The following is a 20,675-nucleotide window of genomic DNA, read 5'->3' as shown; positions in this document are numbered from 1 at the left end:
CAAACAGGGCACCTTCCAGCCTCATAGTCAGAAAAGGAAGTTAACATATTGATGAAATTTAAACCTGCTTTCTCTCTAGGAGGGTGCCTGTTTGGCTCCAGAATCTTCATTTCTTCTTGACAGACATAATATTTTGTTTTGCATTGAGGCACCTGCTCATCTGGATGCTGGTGGCGCTGTGGGTTAAACCACAGAGCCTAGAGCTTGTTGATCAGAAGGTCGGCAGTTCAAATCCCTGCGACAGGGTGAGCTCCCGTTGCTCGGTCCCTGCTCCTGCCAACCTAGCAGTTTGAAAGCACGCCAGTGCAAGTAGATAAACAGGTACCGCTCCGGAGGGAAGTTAAACGGCCTTTCCATGCGCTGCTCTGGTTCGCCAGAAGCGGCTTAGTCCTGCTGGCCACATGACCCGGAAGCTGTACGCCGGCTCCCATGGCCTGTAAAGCGAGATGAGCGCCGCAACCCCAGAGTCGGCCATGACTGGACCTAATGGTCAGGGGTCCCTTTACCTTTACCTGCTCATCTCAGGGGGCACCATCAACCGGTGGGAGAGTTGCTAAATTCTCACAGATTAAAAGTGCATAACTGCTGAGATGGTGCTCAGTGTCACTTCTGAAGAATACCATTTGTGCTAACAAGCAAATATCTACTTTGCCCACTGCCCAGATGACTCTTGCTTCTCTCCTCAGAGGCTTACCTAGAGGGCACAAAATTTGCACCTCTTTTGGAGGAATGAGTGGGCCCTCACAGCAGCCCTGCGGACCCCCTTCCCCAGCCAGCCTCTGTGCTGGCACTGCTGGCTTCTTTCCAGCCAGCTTACGTCTGAGTAAAGTGTGCACTGGGGAGCTACCTCCAAGTTAGTGCCTTTCTGCTGGTGCCTCCTCAGAAGTAAGGAAAAGCCAAGCAAGGTATTGTCAGAAGTTCTTGCCTCTGGCTTTCCAGACTTAGGCTGCAGTCCTGTGTACCCACTTTCCCAGGACTAAGCCCCGTTGAACTCAGTGGGATTTACTTTTGAATAGACATTTATAGGACGGTGTTGTGAAACACCCAGTTTAAGAGTTGCTTGTGAAGACTGAATTATGTCTCTTTTTTGTGTCTGGACGTGGTGGGAGGCACAGATACATCTCCTTGCCAAGGGCGCAGAGGAGCCTAGGTGCACGTCTGTCTCCTCTACGAGTTCTTTTTATGTTTCTGATGGGAGTTTTAGTCCTACCTGTGGGGTACCACATTCACTGCCCCTTCTTACAGTGGTTCAACCCAGACAAGTCTATTACCAGTGAGAACTGGGCCAAAGTTGCTCAGGAGTGATGATAAGAGGGTTCCTGTTTGCAAACGTTCTTTGGAACCCGAACATCCGATGGGGCTTCCGCGGCTACCGGAATTGGCTGCAGAAGGTTCCTGCAGCCAATCGGAAGCTGCGTCTTGGTTTCCGAACTTTTTGGAAGTCAAATGGACTTCCAGAACGGATTCCGTTTGGCTTCCAATGTATGGCTGTACTTGTAATTGCTTCCAGATATTTCAGAATAAGCCAGGATGAGTGCACAAAGAGACTTGTATCTGTCTGGTGGCGTATGATTAAAAATACATCCTCACTTTGTTTTGTCCCTAGTCAAACGAAAGACATCTTTGCCTCATTTGAAAATAAAAGTAGAGCACTCCTAGTTTTGCTCATAAGCTGGCACTAGTGTGAATGTCACCCCTGACGTCCCAGTGTGGCCAGGAGGGTCTCTCCCCACCTCCGGTTTCGTTTGATCCCTAATTAACATAGCTGTTTTGGCAGAATTATCCCTCACCCCATTTATCTCCTTTGTGTCCTAACCAGCAGTATGCAAGTTGCTATCATCTAAGAATTTCTGCCATTCCACCACATAACCCAAATCAGCTAAACTTTTGGGAGCCTCCCAAAATTGCTGATGGAGCTATTGCAGCTTCATTGTGAACATCTGAAGGGCTTTCAAGGCTCAATTTAAGAACGTATCCACAAATTGAATTGCGGCATATTAGTAATTACAAATCACAAAATCATTCTTTTTAAAATAAATAATATAACAGCTGGTACTTAAAGCCCCAGAAAGAAGTAAGTTCCTGAGAGCTAACATTTCTAATGCTCCCCCCCCCCCAATGCAGGGGATTGGGGGGGGGAGTGTTGTTTTTCATCTGCTGGGTCCTAAGTGTAGGGTTAAAAAACATGGGAATGCGGGTGAATTTATTTTTAAAAAATAAATAAATACGTGGTTATCGTGTGCAGTGTTCATATACCATTTTAGAGACAGTCTGGGGGGAAAGAGTGGAGTAGAATGACCAGTTTGGTTCCTGAGTCTTGTTGCGCAGACTGTAATTCAGTCATCCCTAAGCTGGGACCTCCTGATGTTTCAGACCACAGCTTTCATCTGCCCCAGGGAGTGTGGCCCATGGTCAGGGAGCTGCGGTTCAAAACATCTGCAAGTAGATGGTCAAGGGCTCCGTTATTCCCTACACAGACACACCAAGAGGCTGTTTCTTTGTAGGAGTCATGGCACACGTAGAGAGGTTTCTTTCTGCCATGAAAGGAAATTTGATCTGTGGGCCATGCTGGAGATACAACTTCCAGACTACACCCAGTGGATGTTCTGAATGCTGATGACTCTCCAGAAGTGGATCTGGCCCCGTGATGCCTGGACAGGAGACTACTGGAGAGCCATATATACAAACCACTCTGAGCAACTCAGAACAACCTGTGTGATTACAAAAACAAGGACCAGTGCTTACTTAGAATGATTTCAGAATGTGTTTAGGTGCCAAATTTTGGGACACAAAATCTCTGCAAGACAAGAAAATGTTTCTGCTCTAGAGACAGTAGTACCAGCAGCGGTAACGCTGTACCAACACAACCCACCAAGCACTTTCTATCTTTGCTTTATTTGAAGATAAAAACAAATGTACAGTGGTACCTTGGCTTTTGAACATGTCTGCTGATGAACATTTTGGTTTTGGAACGCTGTAAACCCAGAAGAAAATGCTTCGGTTTTTGAACACACCTCGAAAGTTGGAACATGCCACACAGCTTCTGTATTGAGTTTTCGGTTTTTGAATGTTGCAGAACTTGAACTTTCTTCCAGAACAGATTACTTTCAAAAATCGAGGTACCACTGTATTGTTGTATTCAGTCTTTGTTTACACATGCCTCTTTGGAGTAGTAAGGTTTGTTCTGGTGCCTCTTAATGTGTGAACTCTAGGGAGGGCCTGTATGTGACACTGGGCTATGTTTTGTGAGCCACAGGCTATACATGATGCGGGACAGTGATGCACATTTGTATACTCAGCGGTATTTAAAGTATGTGATCAGAGACCTATCTGTGCAAATTAGAGACCAGGAAAGAGCTTGTAGTAAACCTGCCAGGGCCCCCGGGATGGTGTGGTCTTGGCACCTCTTCTGTCTGCTACCAGCCAAGTAAAATTGTGGCAGAAATCAGTATGTAGTCCCTCAACTATGTCTGAAGAATTTGTAGATAAGGATGGGAAGAGGAGGGACCATTTTAATCAGTCCCTATTCTCCAGCTTTGTTTTGATGGTGGCCAACAGAATGAGGTTGAACCCGACAAGACATAACCCCAACAAGACTGTTTGTGGGGTAACTGCCCCTGAAAAACCAGGCGCACAGCCTTGGGGAAGTTTGGTACTCACAGCTGCTTTTGGAGACACAGGTCAATTCTGTGTCCAGGGCAGCTGCCCGGAGTGGCTGGGGCAACCCAGTAACAAATTATTATTATTATTATTATTATTATTATTATTATTATTATTATTATTATTATTACTGCTACTACTAGAGTAGCTAAGAGTTCTGTGTTTAATGTGATCTCAGCCAAGTTAAAAATTTAAAGAGTGCTGAGAGAGAGTCTGGTGCACAGATGATGTTTCTTTGGGTATCTTGCCTTGCTTTCAAGTGAAAAAGTGGCATGGATTTAGCTTTTAACTGTATTTTTTTTAAAAAATGATGTATAGCTGGAAAGTCCAGGAGACAGGTCTCTTTCAGGAATTAAAAAAGGAAGTGTCAGGCTAAAATTGGGGAGCATGATGTCAGTAGCAACAGGTGATCAGTGATCTGGCCAGGCTGCTTAGAAGTCTTGAATGTGCGGGCAATGAAATAATGGAGGCAAGACCAAGTTGATCAGGCTTTCTCCCCATCTTCCTCCATTTCAAATATAACTGAACATTTAAGCATTAAGTACAGATACTCTGTTTAGTTCTGGTTATTTCCCTATCCTCCTCCTTTGCACTTAAGCGTTAGACCACACGCCATTTTCCTCTTGGTGTGTTTTGTTGTTGATTTAGTAGATTGCATACCTACATCCTATTAGCAATTGTTTCCTTTAGAAAAACAAACAAGTTTCCTCTTGTTTCATTTTTCTGTAGCCTCTTCCGTTAAAATTCAGTAAAAATAAGGAGGAAGTAAAAGTTGTTCTATGATGGCTGTTCAGTTGAGTGATGAAATTTGTGTGTGTGAATCTACCTTGGGAAGAAGTCAGTAAAGAACTCAACACCTTTAGTTTCTAGGCCCAAGTGGGATACAATACATTCATTTCTCTTCACTCACATCTTCATTTGTTCTTTTGCTTAGGCAAAAGGTAACAAATGCACTGCAACTATTGTTTAGTTTATTTTATTTCTAGCTGAAGTGGCCATATATTGTTTGCTTCGTATCCTGGATAGCAGGATTGTGCAGCAGAATGATACTGACCTTGTGAAGAAGTGGATCCATGCAAGGGAAGAGGGATGATGGCACCTTCTGCCTCTGAGCAACTTGTGTCTAAGATGATACCTTCTCAGGAGCTGCCATGCATTCCCTTCTCTTCATGAACCTTCCTAGGTTTCATGTAGGGGACCTAAACACATACGTTTGAGTGCCTGCGCAACAGCTCCTGCACAAATAACACCTTGTTGAGGTGGAGGTGGGGGTGAGCCTGCAGGTGTGACCCCGATTTCCTCCTCTTCCCCCCTTTTGGCTGCAGCACATTCCATTTCTACTAATATGCATAACTAGACTGGTGGCCATTGCAGGTTTATGGACCATAACATCCATTTCCTTCTTTTCACTTCTTCAGAACCCCAGAGTTACGTGGAAGGCCTCAGTCATTCCACTGTGAAGCCTGAAAGCCCCGCAGGCCCAAATCCTGCTTTGTTGCGGACGGATCCTTCCTGCCGGCAGCCTTTTGCAGCTGTGTGCTCAGTCCCATGTCATCGCCCTGCCCAGCAAGGAGACAGGTAAGACAACTTCTGCGTCTCTTAATTTTCAGCCACCTCATTTGGATGTAGAGGAATCTGATTCCAGGAAGAATTCCTTAAACAGTTTATAGACCCAACCCTGAATTGTGTCACCTTGAGGCGTAACCCTGAGGCAACCTTTCTGAGTGCTTAATGGTCATTTTTGATACTTGGTTTGAAAGTCAGGAAGAACAGATTATTCTGTTTCTGGTCCATGTCAATTTCACATTTATTAATAAATCTGTCGCATTCTATTGCCACATTAATCTGACTTTTAAAAAAATCTGCATGGCAGTTTGCATTTACATACATATTTGTATACATTTTATTATAAAGTAAGTATTTAAACACTTACTTCATTGAGTTGAGAACTGTATCACAGAAGTCAAAGAAGTGTTCAGTCTGAAGGAGAAGTACATTCAAATCGTCACATTAGTCTGGAGAGTGTAGATCAGATCCCTTCTCGCCGGATTTTGCCATGCATTTCCTGGGCCACTGTTTGGATGCAGTGTTGAGATGGATGAGGAAAAACAAGCTAAGCTTGAATCCTGGCAATATGGAAACACTCTAGTTGTCTGTTTCCTTTAATTTGCTCCCACAATCTTTTCTGCCACAATTAACTTGCTGGTAAATGTTTAAGCTGATAGCTTCAGTGCCTCTAAATGTTAAATGGGAAGCTGCCATCATTATTTATATAGCTGCATAATATACACAACACTTTTTGCAGTAACTTGAGCACAAAGCAAGTCCTTACTCTGCAGCGCTTGCAGCCTAAACATCTCGGTTCAGAGGGACCAGCGAGCGGACAGGAAGGAAGACATGGGAGAGGCAGATAGAAGGAGGAATAGATGAGGCAGTTTAGATAACTTCCTGTCTTCCTGAGGTAGTTCCATCCTGTCTGGATCCTGTTTGTTGCAGCCCTACAGACCCAAAAGGTTTTCCTGCAGCTGCACCTTTCAACTGAATAGGGAGCTCTTCCCAAAGTTAGTTTACATTGAGAAAGCTCAGTCTCCAGGATGTGCAGTGCTGCGGTCAGGGAGCATCTTCTGCAGCTCCACTGGACAGTGGGAGGCGCACAAACAAGGACCCTGAGAGGGCCCTTTCTAGGCTCTTTAGACTTGTGGTGCAGGCCCAGAGTACCGTGGTTGCAGGACAGGAGTATTCACAGCTGAGCAAGATTTCTTTTGCCTGTCCATAGATTGGCCTTGCCGTGCCAGAAGGTGTTATGGACTTCATAGATTAAAATAACCCTTAAAAAGGTCAATTGGTCGCATTTGACAGGAAAGTGCAGGAGTTAAAGGAGAAGAATGTGGCACCTTCAAAGGTGTCGAGTGTTTCCAAAGGCCAGCTGCTAGGAGCTGTGCCATCCTTAGCCAGATGTGGAGCATCTTTGAGGCTAACCTCACCTGTTTGAAATTGTGGGGCCTAGGTTTGGGTGGGGTCAGGAGAGCTCACATGAAGGGCCGGGTGTGTCTTTCCTATGGCACTGATTCAGGCTGGTTGCCTTCACTGTTCATTCCCCCTTTCAGTCAAATGTGGCCCAAATTCAATCCATGTTATGCGTCCCGCCTCTTATTTTCTGCCCTTCAGTTCTCAATGTATAAAGCCATCAGTCTTCAGCAACCTTCTTTGAAGATGCAGCCAGTGGTTGGTTGGAGGGAGCCCCTTTGAAATCTCCGCAGAGGGGGAAAGGCACCTAAAATGGGAGCATTTTCCTCTGTGCAAGGAAAGCACTGGGGGAAGCATTCTGAATGCAGACTACTGCATGGGGGGGGGGGAGGTCCTTTTAAGAATGAAGCATTCTTTTCTTGCCAAAGGTGTTTGGAAAACCCCTTCCATTTGGGAGGCGTTGCACTTTGCACAGTGCTTTTGAAGCGCCCAACAACCAGCCTATTCCGTCAAGCGCTGCCCTGACCTGTCCCAAAACATGATGAATGTGACTGAACCAAAAAGGTCTCTCAAGCCAAATAAGGAGGTCCCCCAACCCTGCCAAAAAAACTTGGTTTGTGTAGGTGGCAGAGTTGGTAGGGAAAACTGAGTCAAGTTGCCTCTTTAAGTGACCACAAAATGGATGATTATGTGGCCACTGCAGACTGTGCTGGTGTTCTTGAAATGAAAATTCCCTAGAATGTGCCCAAGGTTGCAGTCTTTTCAAGCAACTTAACATCTCTCACATTATGTTTTTAAGTCTTTGAGTGTATTAGTGAACATGGCAAATAGAAGTTACGTTTGTCAGGGATCGAACTGAATACAGAACACTTTTGAGTGTATATTCAGTAGCAAACTTGAGTGTGCTGCCACATAATGTGAGGTATAGCCATTGTACCACAAACTAAAACGCAGCGCTGCATATTCAAATGTTTTAAAGTGCATTTTTGAAATGGTTTGATTGTTGTTTCACATTGTTTTCACTTTTTCAAACAGTCCAACTGAACAAGTTTGGCAGCAAAACAGTTCTCAATCCTCCTCAACATCCCAGTTTTCTGGAATAAACGACAACAAGTTTACGGGAAATTATCTCACATCTCCAGAGTTTTCTGTTCCTGTTCAAGATTGCTCACACTTGTCTCACTTCCAGATCAAGGGACTTCAAGCTGGGTCATTTAACTGCCAGGAAAGTTTGCCATTGGGGCAGCAGCAGGAACCTGGGGCAAATACCAGCACCCAAACATTCCTCACTTACGGAGGGATCAGTGCCAACAGCTGCCAGCCACTGGCGGAAATACAACCTGCTTTTGCATCAAATGCCAATAACGTGTCTCCCCAAACTCAGAAATCTCCAGGGGACAGTGACATTTTGCCACACCGTCTTCTTGCAACAACTTTTGGACACAACAGCCAAAGCAGTGCAAATCAACAAAATCATGGAATGAGCATGCACCCTCAGCCCCCTCTTCCAGAGAAGAAGAGGACATCGGAGGGAGAACGTTCTTTCAGCTCTGTCTCACCATCTTCGAGTGGCTTCTCCAGCCCACACAGTGGAAGCACCATCAGCATTCCATTTCCAAATGTTCTCCCAGATTTCTCTAAAGTTTTAAACACTTCACCGTTGCCAGGTATGCTCTGTGCTCATCAGAATGAATTCCAGAAGAATAACTGTGTTAATCTGAAAATGAGCCTTGGGCCGGGTCAGGGTTTTCCAAACATGGGTCTCCAGCTCTGGGTAGTGTTGGCACCCACAGGATTCGCAAATGAGGTGGTGTCGTGAATTGCGCTACTCCAGTCTAGGTTTGGAACGCTCCCCTCATGTGAAAAAGAAATTTGTCTGCAGATAGAAGGCCAGAGGATCAGAGGGAGAGGTTCTGGCTCAGGACTTTGCCTCCCATGCTTTGAAGTGGCACAGCACATTCTGCCACTTGGGCATGGTCTTCTGCTGCATGTTTAGACTACAGCCAGCTCCTCAGATGCTGCTTTATGTTAGGACAGCCATAGTGTGCTGCTGCCGCCTTTCACTTCTCTTGGGCTTACTTCTTTTTTACCCCATAGAAAATCCAGCTGACAAGCAGGTGACTGTGAAGTTTGTCCAAGACACCTCCAAGTTCTGGTACAAACCGGAGATTTCAAGAGAGCAAGGTTTGTCAAGTCATGCCAAGTTAAACACCTTCCACAAGGAGGTAGCTTAATAGCTCTTTGTATTTACTTACAAATACTTTTGATTCATTCTAACTTGGAGCTGCAGGGTGAGTTGCACAGGGTTCCTTTTCAGTTTTCACTCCCAAAGAGAAAAAAACGCCCAGCTTCTAGTGGGGACTATCAGTAGGCCGGAAGAGGTATATTTTAAGAATGCAGGGAGCATGTGATTGCTCTTCAGGAGCACTCTCTCTCTTCCTCCGCCCCCTTCGTCTTAGATCGCATATGATTATTCACAGTACCAGCTATATCTTTGGTCATATAGAAAAGTCAAAAAGCAAGTGTTAGGGGAAAGTTATCTGTTTAAAACACGCGTGGAGGGGGGGCAAAGTTGGTGTCCTCTAACACTTCTACAGATCCTCGATGAACTTTGTCCAATTTACACTGCCTGCTGGCAAACAATAAATCTGTTTTAATATAGGTTTTCTGAAACTGCCAGTTGCTGCAGGTGTAGCAAGATCACAGAGTAGAAAAGATTATCAGAGAACACACCTGCTTGTTTGCTTTGGATTCAGAAACCCAAAAGCTGAACATTAAGTACTGTACAATTAACAGACAAAAGGTGGTTTCTCCTTTGGGGGCGGATGCAGATGGTTCTGGGGAAATTGACTCTGGGCAGCGAAGTATTGCTAGTTCCTAGAGATCAAATATTGTTACAGGGAAGGTTGTAAAGGTTGAATAACTGGCTTTTGGACCAAACAGTTTTCTATTGCTTCTCTCAGTCTTCTGCTGCTTTAGCCAGGTACAGACAGAAGGTTTTACTATCCCAACCATGGTTAAGATATTGTAAAAGCACCCCATAGGTTTTTCTTCTTCTTTTTCCTCACCCTTTGAGGGCTAACCATGCTTGGTTTCAAATCAGAGTTTGCAATGGTGCTTGCAAGTAGCTTGGCAAATTGTGGTTCCAGCTAACTCCAGTTTATCATCAATATCCCTACAGACCTAATACTTCTGCCTGACAAGTGAGTAGGTTCTTCTGGAACTCAGAAGTGACTGAGAAGTGTGTGTGCTCATTTCTGGTACTTTTGACCGCTTCACCTGGCAGTCTGTGGGTGGTCAATTAAATTTCCCATAATATCTTTTATGCAGCATCACTCTGGGGTATTGTGGGAAAATTAAATACCTACGTGCCATTTCCAGGTTAGCCAATGGCTGGGCATCCACCAATGTGAGGGGGTCCTCCCGGGAGACTAGACTGACTTCAGAGAATAAGGAACTGAGACCATCCATGGTGTGACACGCTAAGGGGTGTGAGTAAGGCTTCCATAGATAGACCCAGTCAAACAAAAATGAGGTACTCCTTTTAAACTTGGTTTGCCTTGTTTTAGGAGAGGAGTTTTATAGCACTTTCCTGTCGGATTACCAGCTACGTTTGTTTGTTACTTGCCTAAAAGCAACTCGCTCCCTCACTCTTTTCTCTTTCTTTTTTCTTACCTCATGCAGCCATTGCTGTCCTGAAGGACAAGGAGCCTGGATCCTTCATTGTCCGGGACAGCCACTCTTTCAGGGGAGCCTATGGCCTTGCCATGAAAGTGGCTATACCTCCTCCTTCAGTGTTGCAGCTGAACAAGAAAGGTGTGATATGTTTTCTCTCTCCAGTTTAAGGAAAGGGGTCTATACCTCCAAAGTTGAAAAAAAAAATCCTTTGCCCTTTGCATTCTAACGTAAGAGGTACATTTTTGAGATTGCCCCATCGCTGTTCTTCCGTTAGTGTTTGGCATTTGTTTTTAGCAGATGCTGGCAATTGGCAAGTTCTCCATTATTTAGTGCAACTTTGAAAATAAGTCTGCGCAACTAAAAAGAAAAATGAAACAAGCCTCCCAACTGCACCACCGCCACAGATACACACACACACGATCAGTTATTTGTGGCTTAAAATACTAAAACTTACCAACTTGATTGCCTGGAGCTCAGAAGCTGTTTACAAGCCTGGCTGAAGTATTGCCTCCCTAATTGTTAGGGACCCTGGAAAGAGTCAGATTCCATTGCATAGGAATTCTATCTTTATCTGGAGGCAGTAATGCAATTCCTTGGAGGAAATAGGGAGGAAAGAACCCAGAGCAGGTTTGAAACAGTAGCTCAGAAAGCCCTTGACAAAGGTAGCAGAGCAATAAGGAGCCCTCTCAAATCCTTGTGCTTTGCCACATAGCATGCCAGTCTTGCTGAGGGAAAAGGAAAATGGCATGCAGCGTCGGGCTGCAATCCTATACAATTTACCTGGGAGTAAACCATATGGAACTCAGTGAGGCTTACTTCGGAGCAGACATGAATCGGATTGTGCTGCAAATCAGTATGCCTTCCTAGAAGAGACATGGTTGGTTTTTAAAATATTTTATACTCAACAAACTATTCTTCATTGAGCTAAAATCCATCGAAGTAATATTTTGTGAATGAGCAGTGGAAATGAAACTGCAAGTGTTCCATTTTATGTTCCTTACACCATGTAATATTTCAGCAGTAGAATGCAAACTGCCATGCACAATTTGAGGATTGTGTTTTCTTGCTATGTACCAATTAAATTGTGTGTTCTGTGTCTTTCCTTCACAAGTTTCATCAGTGGAGATTCTGGGGTGTTCCAGTGCTACTTGCTTACTCTTAGGAAGTCTAGTAGTTGGATCAAATTAGATCAGTTTCCTCTTGTTTGTATTAGCTGCTTAGCTATTTGAGAACTGTACTGCTCCCACCCCTCTATATCCAGGCAGAGGCGGCCAAAGGTATTTTAGTGCCCCAGTTGGATACATTTGAGAGGCGTTTCCAGCTTTTCTTTCAGTGTTGCAAATAATACAGTTGTGTGCCTTTTGGATTACAGTGGTGCCTCGCAAGACGAAATTAATTCGTTCCGCGAGTTTTTTCTTCTTGCAGTTTTTTTCATCTTGCAAAGCACGGTGTCGGGAAAGTTTTGGAAAAGCTTCAAAAATCACCAAAGTCTTCAAAAACCTCAAAAAAGGCTACCACACCGCGTTCTATGAGTTGCTCCTCGAAGTCAAGTCGCAACTGTATTAACGGTTTTAAGAAAAAGGAAACAAACTTGCAAGACATTTTCATCTTGCGAAGCAAGCCCATAGGGAAAATCGTCTTGCGAAGCAACTCAAAAAACCAAAAACCCTTTCGTTTTGCGAGTTTTCCGTCTTGCGAGGCATTCGTCTTGCGAGGTACCACTGTACATGGAAGTTTTTCATTGCACCCCGAAGTAAATAAAGTAATAAATAAATAAAATAAAACTATTGGTGTATTCCAAGCAGCCACCCAAGATGGATTTAGGGGAGCGTGACCCATACAGTCACACTGGGTACCAAGCCACAGGGGGCACCATAACTATTATGTGGGGGGGGGGCAAATTTTGGTGTCACACGGGGCACTGCTGAAATTTGAGACCTCAAGGACTGCTACTGCAGCCACTAGTGATTTGTGTGGTCATCAGTGGCTTCTCTGGATGTTGTCTGCTTCTCCATCAAGCGTTGCTCTCCGTTGCTGATATGATATACGTTTCCCCTTCACTGCAAATGCAGATGAACCAACAGCACGATCCGTGTGCTATGGTCCTCATGTGTACAGTCCTTTTCTTGTGTACTGTGACTAGGCAGTCAGCTCCAAGGCATGTACAGTAGTACCTTGGTTCTCGAACTGCTTAGTTGTTGAACAAATCGGCTCCCAAATGTCGCAAACCCGGAAGTTAGTGTTCCGGTTTGCGAATGTTTTTCAGAAGCCGAACAATTGCAGCTAGTTGGAAGCCGCACCTTGGTTTTTGAACAGTTTCGGGAGTCGAAGAGACTCCCAGAACGGATTACATTCGAGAACCAAGGTACCATTGTACTTGTAGGTGATGCCATTCCTTCACATTCCTTCATTTGGTCTAATGACATTGTTTTCTGTTGTTTTATGCCGCAGTTGGAGATCTGTCTAATGAACTTGTCAGGCACTTCCTGATTGAGTGCACCCATAAGGGAGTGAGGTTGAAAGGATGCCTCAATGAGCCATATTTTGGTAAGGATATTTTATCTATCTATGGTTCATAAGTGGTGGGCTTTAGGAAGGTGATGAATGAAACTTGGGCAATTTTTAAATTCCTGCTTTTGAATACCATTTAAGGCCTTGCCTCCCCTTTTTCAGTGTTGTTTTTTTTTAAAAAAAAAGTTTTATTACACTTCTCCTTTTCTCCTCCATCTCACACTGATGCCTTGGCAGAAGGAAGCACCACTGGAAAGTAGGCAGCTCCTCCCAGGAATGGAGCTCTCCGTCTCTCTGTGCACCTCACTCTGCCCTCTGCAGAAGTGTTGCAGCTGCTCTACTTGGTCCTCCTTCACTTTCCCTAGTAATGTAGAGATTCCCAGAGAAGAAATGCAAGCCGGAATTCAACTTAGGGGGCCAGATATGTGATGCCACTTTAAACCAAAGACTCGTACAAAGTCTTTTCAGGTCAGGCTAAATAAGGGCTGCTGAGTCCTGGCATATACAGTGGTGCCTCGCAAGACGAAATTAATCCGTTCCGCGAGTCTCTTCGTCTTGCGGTTTTTTCGTCTTGCAAAGCAACCCTATTAGCGGCTTAGCAGCTTTAAGAAAAAGGAAACGAACTCGCAAGACGTTTCGTCTTGCAAAGCAAGCCCATAGGGAAATTCGTCTTGCGGAACGATTCAAAAACGGAAAACTCTTTCGTCTTGCGCGTTTTTCGTCTTGCGAGACATTCGTCTTGCGAGGTACCACTGTATACAGAAACTACAAGTTGAGACACTAGCATTTCATGGCCTCCTTCCACCGCTGCTTCTACGTGAGATAGTCAATATTTTTCATACTTGGTATGCCATGTTGGAAATTCAAGTAGATGAGAACTCTGTATGCATGGAAGTGTTTAAAGAGTGATCTAGCAAGTGAATCCTGGGTTAGTTTGCTGAATTGAGAGGCCCGCGAGAAGATCAGATAGAGGTAAGTTTCAACAGATAAGTTATCCAGTGCAATCCAGTTCTGTGCTGCCACAGAGAGAAGCCTGTTGAGAAAGGATAGCTGCTGGCTTAAGATGCAGGACGTAAGAACAAAATAAGAAACTTGTTACACAAGCCGGAAGTTAACTTGATGCCTTCCTTTGTTTTAACCACAGGGAGTTTGACAGCCTTGGTGTATCAGCATTCAATTACTCCTCTGGCCCTGCCCTGCAAGCTGCTCATCCCAGACCAAGGTATTCCCATTAAAAGAGGAACAGGCTGTGCCTAATCCAGGTCTCGTGTAAACGTCTGAACCAATATGCATGTCCAGCACACTCACGTATTCAACACACAGCTCAGAGAGGACTAGGAACTATTATGGACACACCGGAGGAATAGAGAAAGGCTGGTTTATTTATGGAGGCTCCTTCAGAGAGCAAGTGGGCAGCAAATCATACAGCAAACACACTTTTAATTATGAGAACAGAAGAGCGAGTGTAGCCTTTCACTACAGTAAGAGAAAGAAAAAAGGAGAGGAGCAGTGGGTGAGCCTGATCTAGTTGTGAACAGAGAACTTTGGCCTCCATAGGTGTTAAACTCTCCCCTTAGAGTGCTTTGCACTGGCAAGGCTACAAGTGTCTTCCACACATTCCTTGATCTGTGGTCCAGCGAAGCATGGAGCTGTGAGCTGCCCAACCATTGAATATCTGGGGTTTAAATGCCGCTTTTAGACCAGCTAAAGTGGGGGGGGGGGGCTTCCTGAGTAAGTACAGTCATGCTTTAAGTCCTTTGCTTATTTCGCTCAAGTTCCTGTCAGTTTACTAATCTGTCCTCTAAGATAAGTTTGAAGTTGAAGTGACGTGGCCATAGTCTGAAATGTATATTAATTGAATAATAAATTTATTCTTGGATATTCAGTTTACTTCTCAGCAGAATCTCAAATTGTGGGAATCTAATCGGGACATAGAAATAGAAGAGGAAATTTGGAAAAGGAATACTTTGTAAGTCAATTTCTTCCAAGAGAATGGGGCTTGTTAAAAATCTCTTTGGGCTGCTATCATACCCCTAGGAAGCTATCTTACCTAAAACCTAATAGCTCTCTTCTCTGCTGGACAGAGTGTGCCACCAGTCTTGGGACACACAGACATAAGAGGTGCTTGGACTGTTCAAAGATAGAAACATTTTGGAAACATATTTTTCAGGAAATGTTTTTAATCACATGCCCAAATGTCCTTATAATTCTTTCTTTGGCTCTTTTTAATTTATATAAAGGAGATACAGAGCAATTAAGAAGGAACTCCGAATGTGCTTGCTAACTGCAGCACATACAATCATAGCCAGACATCAGAAATCTTCAAGCCTTTTCGCTATCAGTGGTATAATACAGTGGTACCTCAGGTTACATACACTTCAGGTTACATACGCTTCAGGTTACAGACTCTGCTAACCCAGAAATAGTACCTCAGGTTAAGAACTTTGCTTCAGGATGAGAACAGAAATCGTGCTCCGGCGGTAGCAGGAGGCCCCATTAGCTAAAGTGGTGCTTCAGGTTAAGAACAGTTTCAGGTTAAGAACGGACCTCCGGAATGAATTAAGTACTTAACCCGAGGTACCACTGTATAGTTAATCAAACTGTGCTACTAGGAAAACTGTCAACAAGTTAAAGGTGACAATTGAGCAAAAGAAACGTGGCAGTTCTAATGCCACTTGGTATGATTTTATTGTTTATAAAATAATGAAGCACACGGAAGCTATGTGCCATCTCATATACAATACGGTCTGGCTTGTATAGACTTGAGACACTGCTTGAGATCCAGCACCAGCTGATTTGTAATTAAAAAACCTGAGTTTCTTTCATCATGTGATCATATAAAGCATACAGTATTTAAAAATGAATAGTTTCAGTTCCTTTATCATATATTGACAGTTAAATAAACACTATTTTAACCGTCCAAAGCAAATATATAAAAAGCAAGCTTGAATTTTCAACCTTGTACTACAAGAGGCTGCAAAGTGGCTGTTTGCTTTATTTACAGTCAAGCACTTTTAAATATCATGCACTCACTGAAATGATTGGGACTTAAAAATGCTTGACTGAGTTTGAATTGTTCCCAGAGTTTTCTCCTCCCTTCTCATATGTAGCTGAAGGGGTGAGTGTACTTTGGAGCTGGGTGCTTTTCTTTATAATAGCTCCAATAAGGTGTCATGTAACACCGAGAATCTGACTAACTTCTCAATCCAATTTATACGGAAGATGCAAGTTTCCATTTCTGTCTGCAGACCCCCTGGAGGAGATCCCTGAAAGCTCTCCGCAGACGGCTGCAAACTCTGCCGCAGAGCTTCTGAAGCAAGGGGCAGGTCAGTGAATAGCTCTTGGCGCATCAATATGAGAAGGCTTTGCATGCCACATAAGCACCCAAGTGAGTTGTGATTAAAGGCTGCAGACTGTTCTAAGCTCTTTTAAAGAGAAACCTAGAAATATAAACAGTTATTTTTTCATCATTTTGGTGTAGCCTGTGAATGTTATAGTAAACTTCTCTGTGTTCCTAAGAGAGGGGGGTGGGGCAAAAATAAATTAAAAGTTTAATTAGTGCACAGTGGGTCTGAATTTTGAGGCTAATAGCTGCTGCATGGCATTCTGTGAGCTTGTATACATACGAGCCTGAATGTCTACCTAAACGTTGTGTGAAGGAAGTTCCTGTGTCTTCTTTGCAATATGTCTGCCATCAGAACCAAAGTAAGATTTTCCTGTACAGATCCTGCTCACCTTTATGGTTCTTTCCTTGTATTTCTTCCTTTACGGCATGAACAGCATGCAATGTTTGGTACCTGAATTCTGTTGAAATGGAGTCCCTCACTGGTTATCAGGCAGTGCAGAAGGCCCTGAGTTTAACCCTGGCTGAAGAACCGCCTCCTGTCTCTACTGTGGTCCATTTCAAAGTCTCTGCACAGGGCATCACACTGACGGACAACCAGAGAAAGTGAGTGCTGGCACTGCTATGTGCTTGGTTTGGGGGTTGTTGGAGGTTTCAAAAGAATTTCTTTCTTTTTTAATACGTATGAGCCTATTGGAATGCTTCATGATAATTTTAGTTAGTTTCAATGTTTACCTGCTGTTTTTCTGCCAGGCTTCCAAAGTACACATCGTGTTTAATGCCTAGTTAGGTTCTTTTTTTTTAACATGGAACAGCAGCCATGATAAAGGGCCTAAACAAGACCTATTCAGTAGTGAGGGTTTTTCTTAAGCTTTTATGCTGTGATTTCAGTTGAAATCACATCCCCCAGCAGCTGCCGCTGCATTGCAATGGCATTACCATTGATGCAACTAGCAGCCTTCCTCACAGGTGAAATAGCAGCCTTAACGGCATGAGAAGAAAGGGTTAACATCCTCATGCACCACAATCCTTATTCTGATTGGCACCTTCACAACTGTCAGTTAAAGGTTTATAAAAGAATCATGCAATGCCCGTTGCAGAATGTATTTTGTTCTTACAACAAACATTGTCTTGCAATTGCCTATCCCCTCAGGAAACCACCCCCTGGTAGAATGTGCCTGAGATGTAAGCACATAAATTTATGTAGCCATAAATTTATCACAACATTTCTTAAACCTATTTTGTCATATTTTCTCTTTCCCTCAGGCTCTTCTTCAGGAGGCACTATCCGGTCAACACTGTTATTTTCTGTGCTTTGGATCCACAGGACAGAAAGTAAGGACGGCAAATGCTTTTCCTAATTCAACATTCATAATACTGTGTGAGACTACAAAAAACACTAATAGAAATATTAATCTTTTCTCTCCCCCACCCACCTCTCCCTGCCTCTTCTGTATGCAACAAGATGGATGAAAGAGAGCCTTTCAGCAAAGTAAGTAACAGCATGCATCTTACTATCCGACCACCTTGGCAAACAGCTTATAGCATGTCCAGGACTCTGCATTTCCTTCAGATATCCTCTAAATCGGGACTATTGAGCAAGGCTTGGGGACTCTTATCAGGTGGCAATTTGGAGTCTCAAATGTGACCCATGGCATCTTCCACACTTCTACAATTTTTGGAACAATCTTTATGTCCTGGAAATGATGCCCTTAGTGGGACAAGAGCAGAGACATACAAATGGCGTCTGCTTCTCTTCTCAACATCCCCCTTTCCTCTGCATTCCGATTCAGCGAGCATTGCAGGAATTGGGAATCATGGCATTTGCAACTTGCTAGTATTTGTAGCCCAGGAAGAAAGTTGTAGGAGGAGTGATGGTCTAGTCTTGTTGGATTGGGTGAAGCAGAGTCTGGCAAGCATGTCTTTTGGAAGACCAACAATGACATGTTCAAAATGGGGCTTAGATGGTAAAGTACGAAGAGATGCTGGTCAAGGGATTGTGACTATTTTGAAGAAGATGGTACTTGTAGTTAAACAATGAGTGACATTTTCAGAGATGTACCAATAATATTGGCTCCTTCCTCCTCCAACAAAACTAGCTTTGGATGCATGTGGGAAATTTTGGTTTGGCCCCGTAGCATTTGCTTGGTGGGGAGTTTGGTTGGGCATTTTGAGTGACTCCCCAGCTCTAAATATGCAACTTCAGTTAAATTTCTAAGTATTTCTAAAATGGAAGTCCTGAGGTGTTAAAATGCTCTAGGGCAGAATGGTGATTCTGTGGTAGGTGTTAACTATTGGAGATCCCTGGATCAGATCTACCCCTGTGAGAGGTGCCCTTGGGGCACAGGAGTGGTTGGAGGAAGTGAACAGCATGTGAGCGCTGACCTAACATCTCCTGTAGTCGCAGAAGACAGTTGGGAGTGGGGGGCAAGTCTGCAAACTACTTTCTCTTAGTTTGTTCTGGCCTCCAAAATAATTCCATTATTCGCTCTGTGGCGTGATGCTTCTTTCTTTTCATGCGCATTTCCTTTGCTTTTGCTTTCTACAGGGTGTTTGGGTTTGTTGCAAGGAAACAAGGTGACGCTGCAGACAACGTGTGCCACTTGTTTGCAGAGAATGATCCAGAGCAGCCTGCCAGTGCCATTGTAAACTTCGTATCAAAGGTCATGATAGGTTCCCAGAAGAAGAACTAAGAGCTTCCAACTGAGTGCTGCAGACGAACTCACAGGAAGGATGCTGAGGCAAAGTGTTATGAGATTATGGCCACTCAGCCTGCATCTAGCGGTTTCCCAGGACGACATTCCACATACAAGGCTGCCATCAGTAACATCACCTGACCATTTGACAGGTTTTGACATACAAGTGCAACGTTAAGCAAAGAAGGGAGCTAGAAGTCAGCAAGATCCCTAAAGCCCATATCTGAACAAATTTTGGAAGAAAGACTTAAAGCAAGGGAGCCAATAGTATTTTCCATGATTTTTCGCCACATTGGGCTAGAATCATAGCATTGTAGAGTTGGAAGGGTCTTGAGAGTCATCTAGCCCAACCCCCTGCCATGCAGGTAGAATGGGAGGTGGGAGCCACATTGCTTTTAGCTGGAATTCTTGCTAGGAAACACACAATCAAGGGCAGAACTACACTTAAAGAAATCACAAAGGGAACAGCCTCTGGGTGCATTTGTAGGGAAGACGTGGTAGCTACAGTCTGGGTTATAATTGCAGGTTCTCCTTTGCAAGTGCCCACCTCTGCATTAGTGTTATCTCAGCAAATTCAGCTTTGGAAATGCATTTGCTGATATAGCATATATTTCCACCTGTAAATAATTGTTGTAGCTTCATTTGATGATAGCCATGGCCATTCTCTTCCCTTGTTTTCACATAACAATCAAACTTTAAATGGAAAAATGTTGTGTTCAGAGGAAATTGGTGCAGATTTATTTGGGATGGTGCAGAGGGAGAGAGAGGGGTTTTTGGACTGCAAAAAGAAGCCTGGGTGCCTTTAATTTATTTGAAGGTAAATGGGAGGGATTGGTTAAAGAAAAATGCAATGCATGTTATGTTATTTTCATGTTGCTTCTTATACGAAGAATTTAAGTAGGGAATGTAACTCTTTTCATGGTTGCAGGATAAAAAGGAGGGGGAAAGCACACAAGAGAACATTTCTGTATAATTTATAATATATTGCTGTAGTCAGACTATTTATAGCAGGCGTGGAGAACCTGTGTGGCAACTCTCATCAGTCCAAGCCAGGAAGGCCGATGGTCAGGCCGATGGGAGTTGTAGTCCAATGATATCTGGAGGTGCCACAGGTTTCTCAACCCTTGTGGCGCTAAGCAGGCCTCTCTCTGTTGTACAGTATTCTAATTCTGAGCATACTGTTGAAGGCACCGTTCATTATGATAGGACTTGGGCAGGAGATCCATTCAAGCCCTGAACTGAATGAGGGTTCTGCTGCAGCGCCACTTGGAGCAATGCTTTTTTTAATGTATCCTGTATTCCTTCAGTAGCGGAGACTTCGCTTGAGCCTTGCTGTAGGAAGTAGTTTTGTATTCTGACTTTAAAAGCAGCCTTTACGTTTACAGTAAATATTTTCATATTATTTTCTATTACTTAAAATGATGGTTATGAAATCCAATTTGTATGGATGGTTTTTAAGCTGATTTTTATTTTTAAAATCTGGAATAAATAAAACATAAAGAGGAAAAAATATTTTTGTTGCACTTACCCATATTTTGAAGATGGTCTGATTCTGTTTTGACAGTATGGCACATCCTGTGCATGTATTGCTTATGAAGACAACACATGTGACAACTGCCTCTTTAAGATCCATCTTGCGACTTCCTTCACACACAGACCCAGCAAGATGGAAACTTTCCATTGATTTGAGCCCATGCCACAGGAATCCATGTGTGAATATGCAACCACATACGCCTTTGAATCAGGGTAGTTGAGTGAATCAAGCCTCATAAGCAGCATTCTCGCGGTCACTAAAGGAGCTAGGTTTAGCCCCCCAACCA

The 20,675-nt window shown here is 43.7% G+C and overlaps 1 protein-coding gene across 1 annotated transcript in view; it reads left to right on the top strand.

Annotated features, from left to right (window-relative positions):
- Window positions 1-20,367, top strand: part of TNS3 (tensin 3) — an 81,168-nt gene extending 60,801 nt beyond the window's left edge. Inside the window, 11 exon segments of the mRNA XM_081168481.1 lie at window positions 5,079-5,238; window positions 7,663-8,294; window positions 8,725-8,811; window positions 10,312-10,443; window positions 12,757-12,852; window positions 13,961-14,038; window positions 16,065-16,142; window positions 16,597-16,765; window positions 17,426-17,494; window positions 17,625-17,651; window positions 18,708-20,367. Of these exon segments, the coding sequence (XP_081024607.1) occupies window positions 5,079-5,238; window positions 7,663-8,294; window positions 8,725-8,811; window positions 10,312-10,443; window positions 12,757-12,852; window positions 13,961-14,038; window positions 16,065-16,142; window positions 16,597-16,765; window positions 17,426-17,494; window positions 17,625-17,651; window positions 18,708-18,852 (1,673 nt within the window). The 3' untranslated portion in view covers window positions 18,853-20,367.
- Window positions 20,368-20,675: the final 308 nt, after the last annotated feature.

Source organism: Podarcis bocagei (genome assembly GCF_964188305.1).
Source record: "Podarcis bocagei genome assembly, chromosome: 13".
Lineage (NCBI taxonomy): Eukaryota > Metazoa > Chordata > Lepidosauria > Squamata > Lacertidae > Podarcis > Podarcis bocagei.
This window is presented reverse-complemented; position numbering and strand designations above follow the sequence as displayed.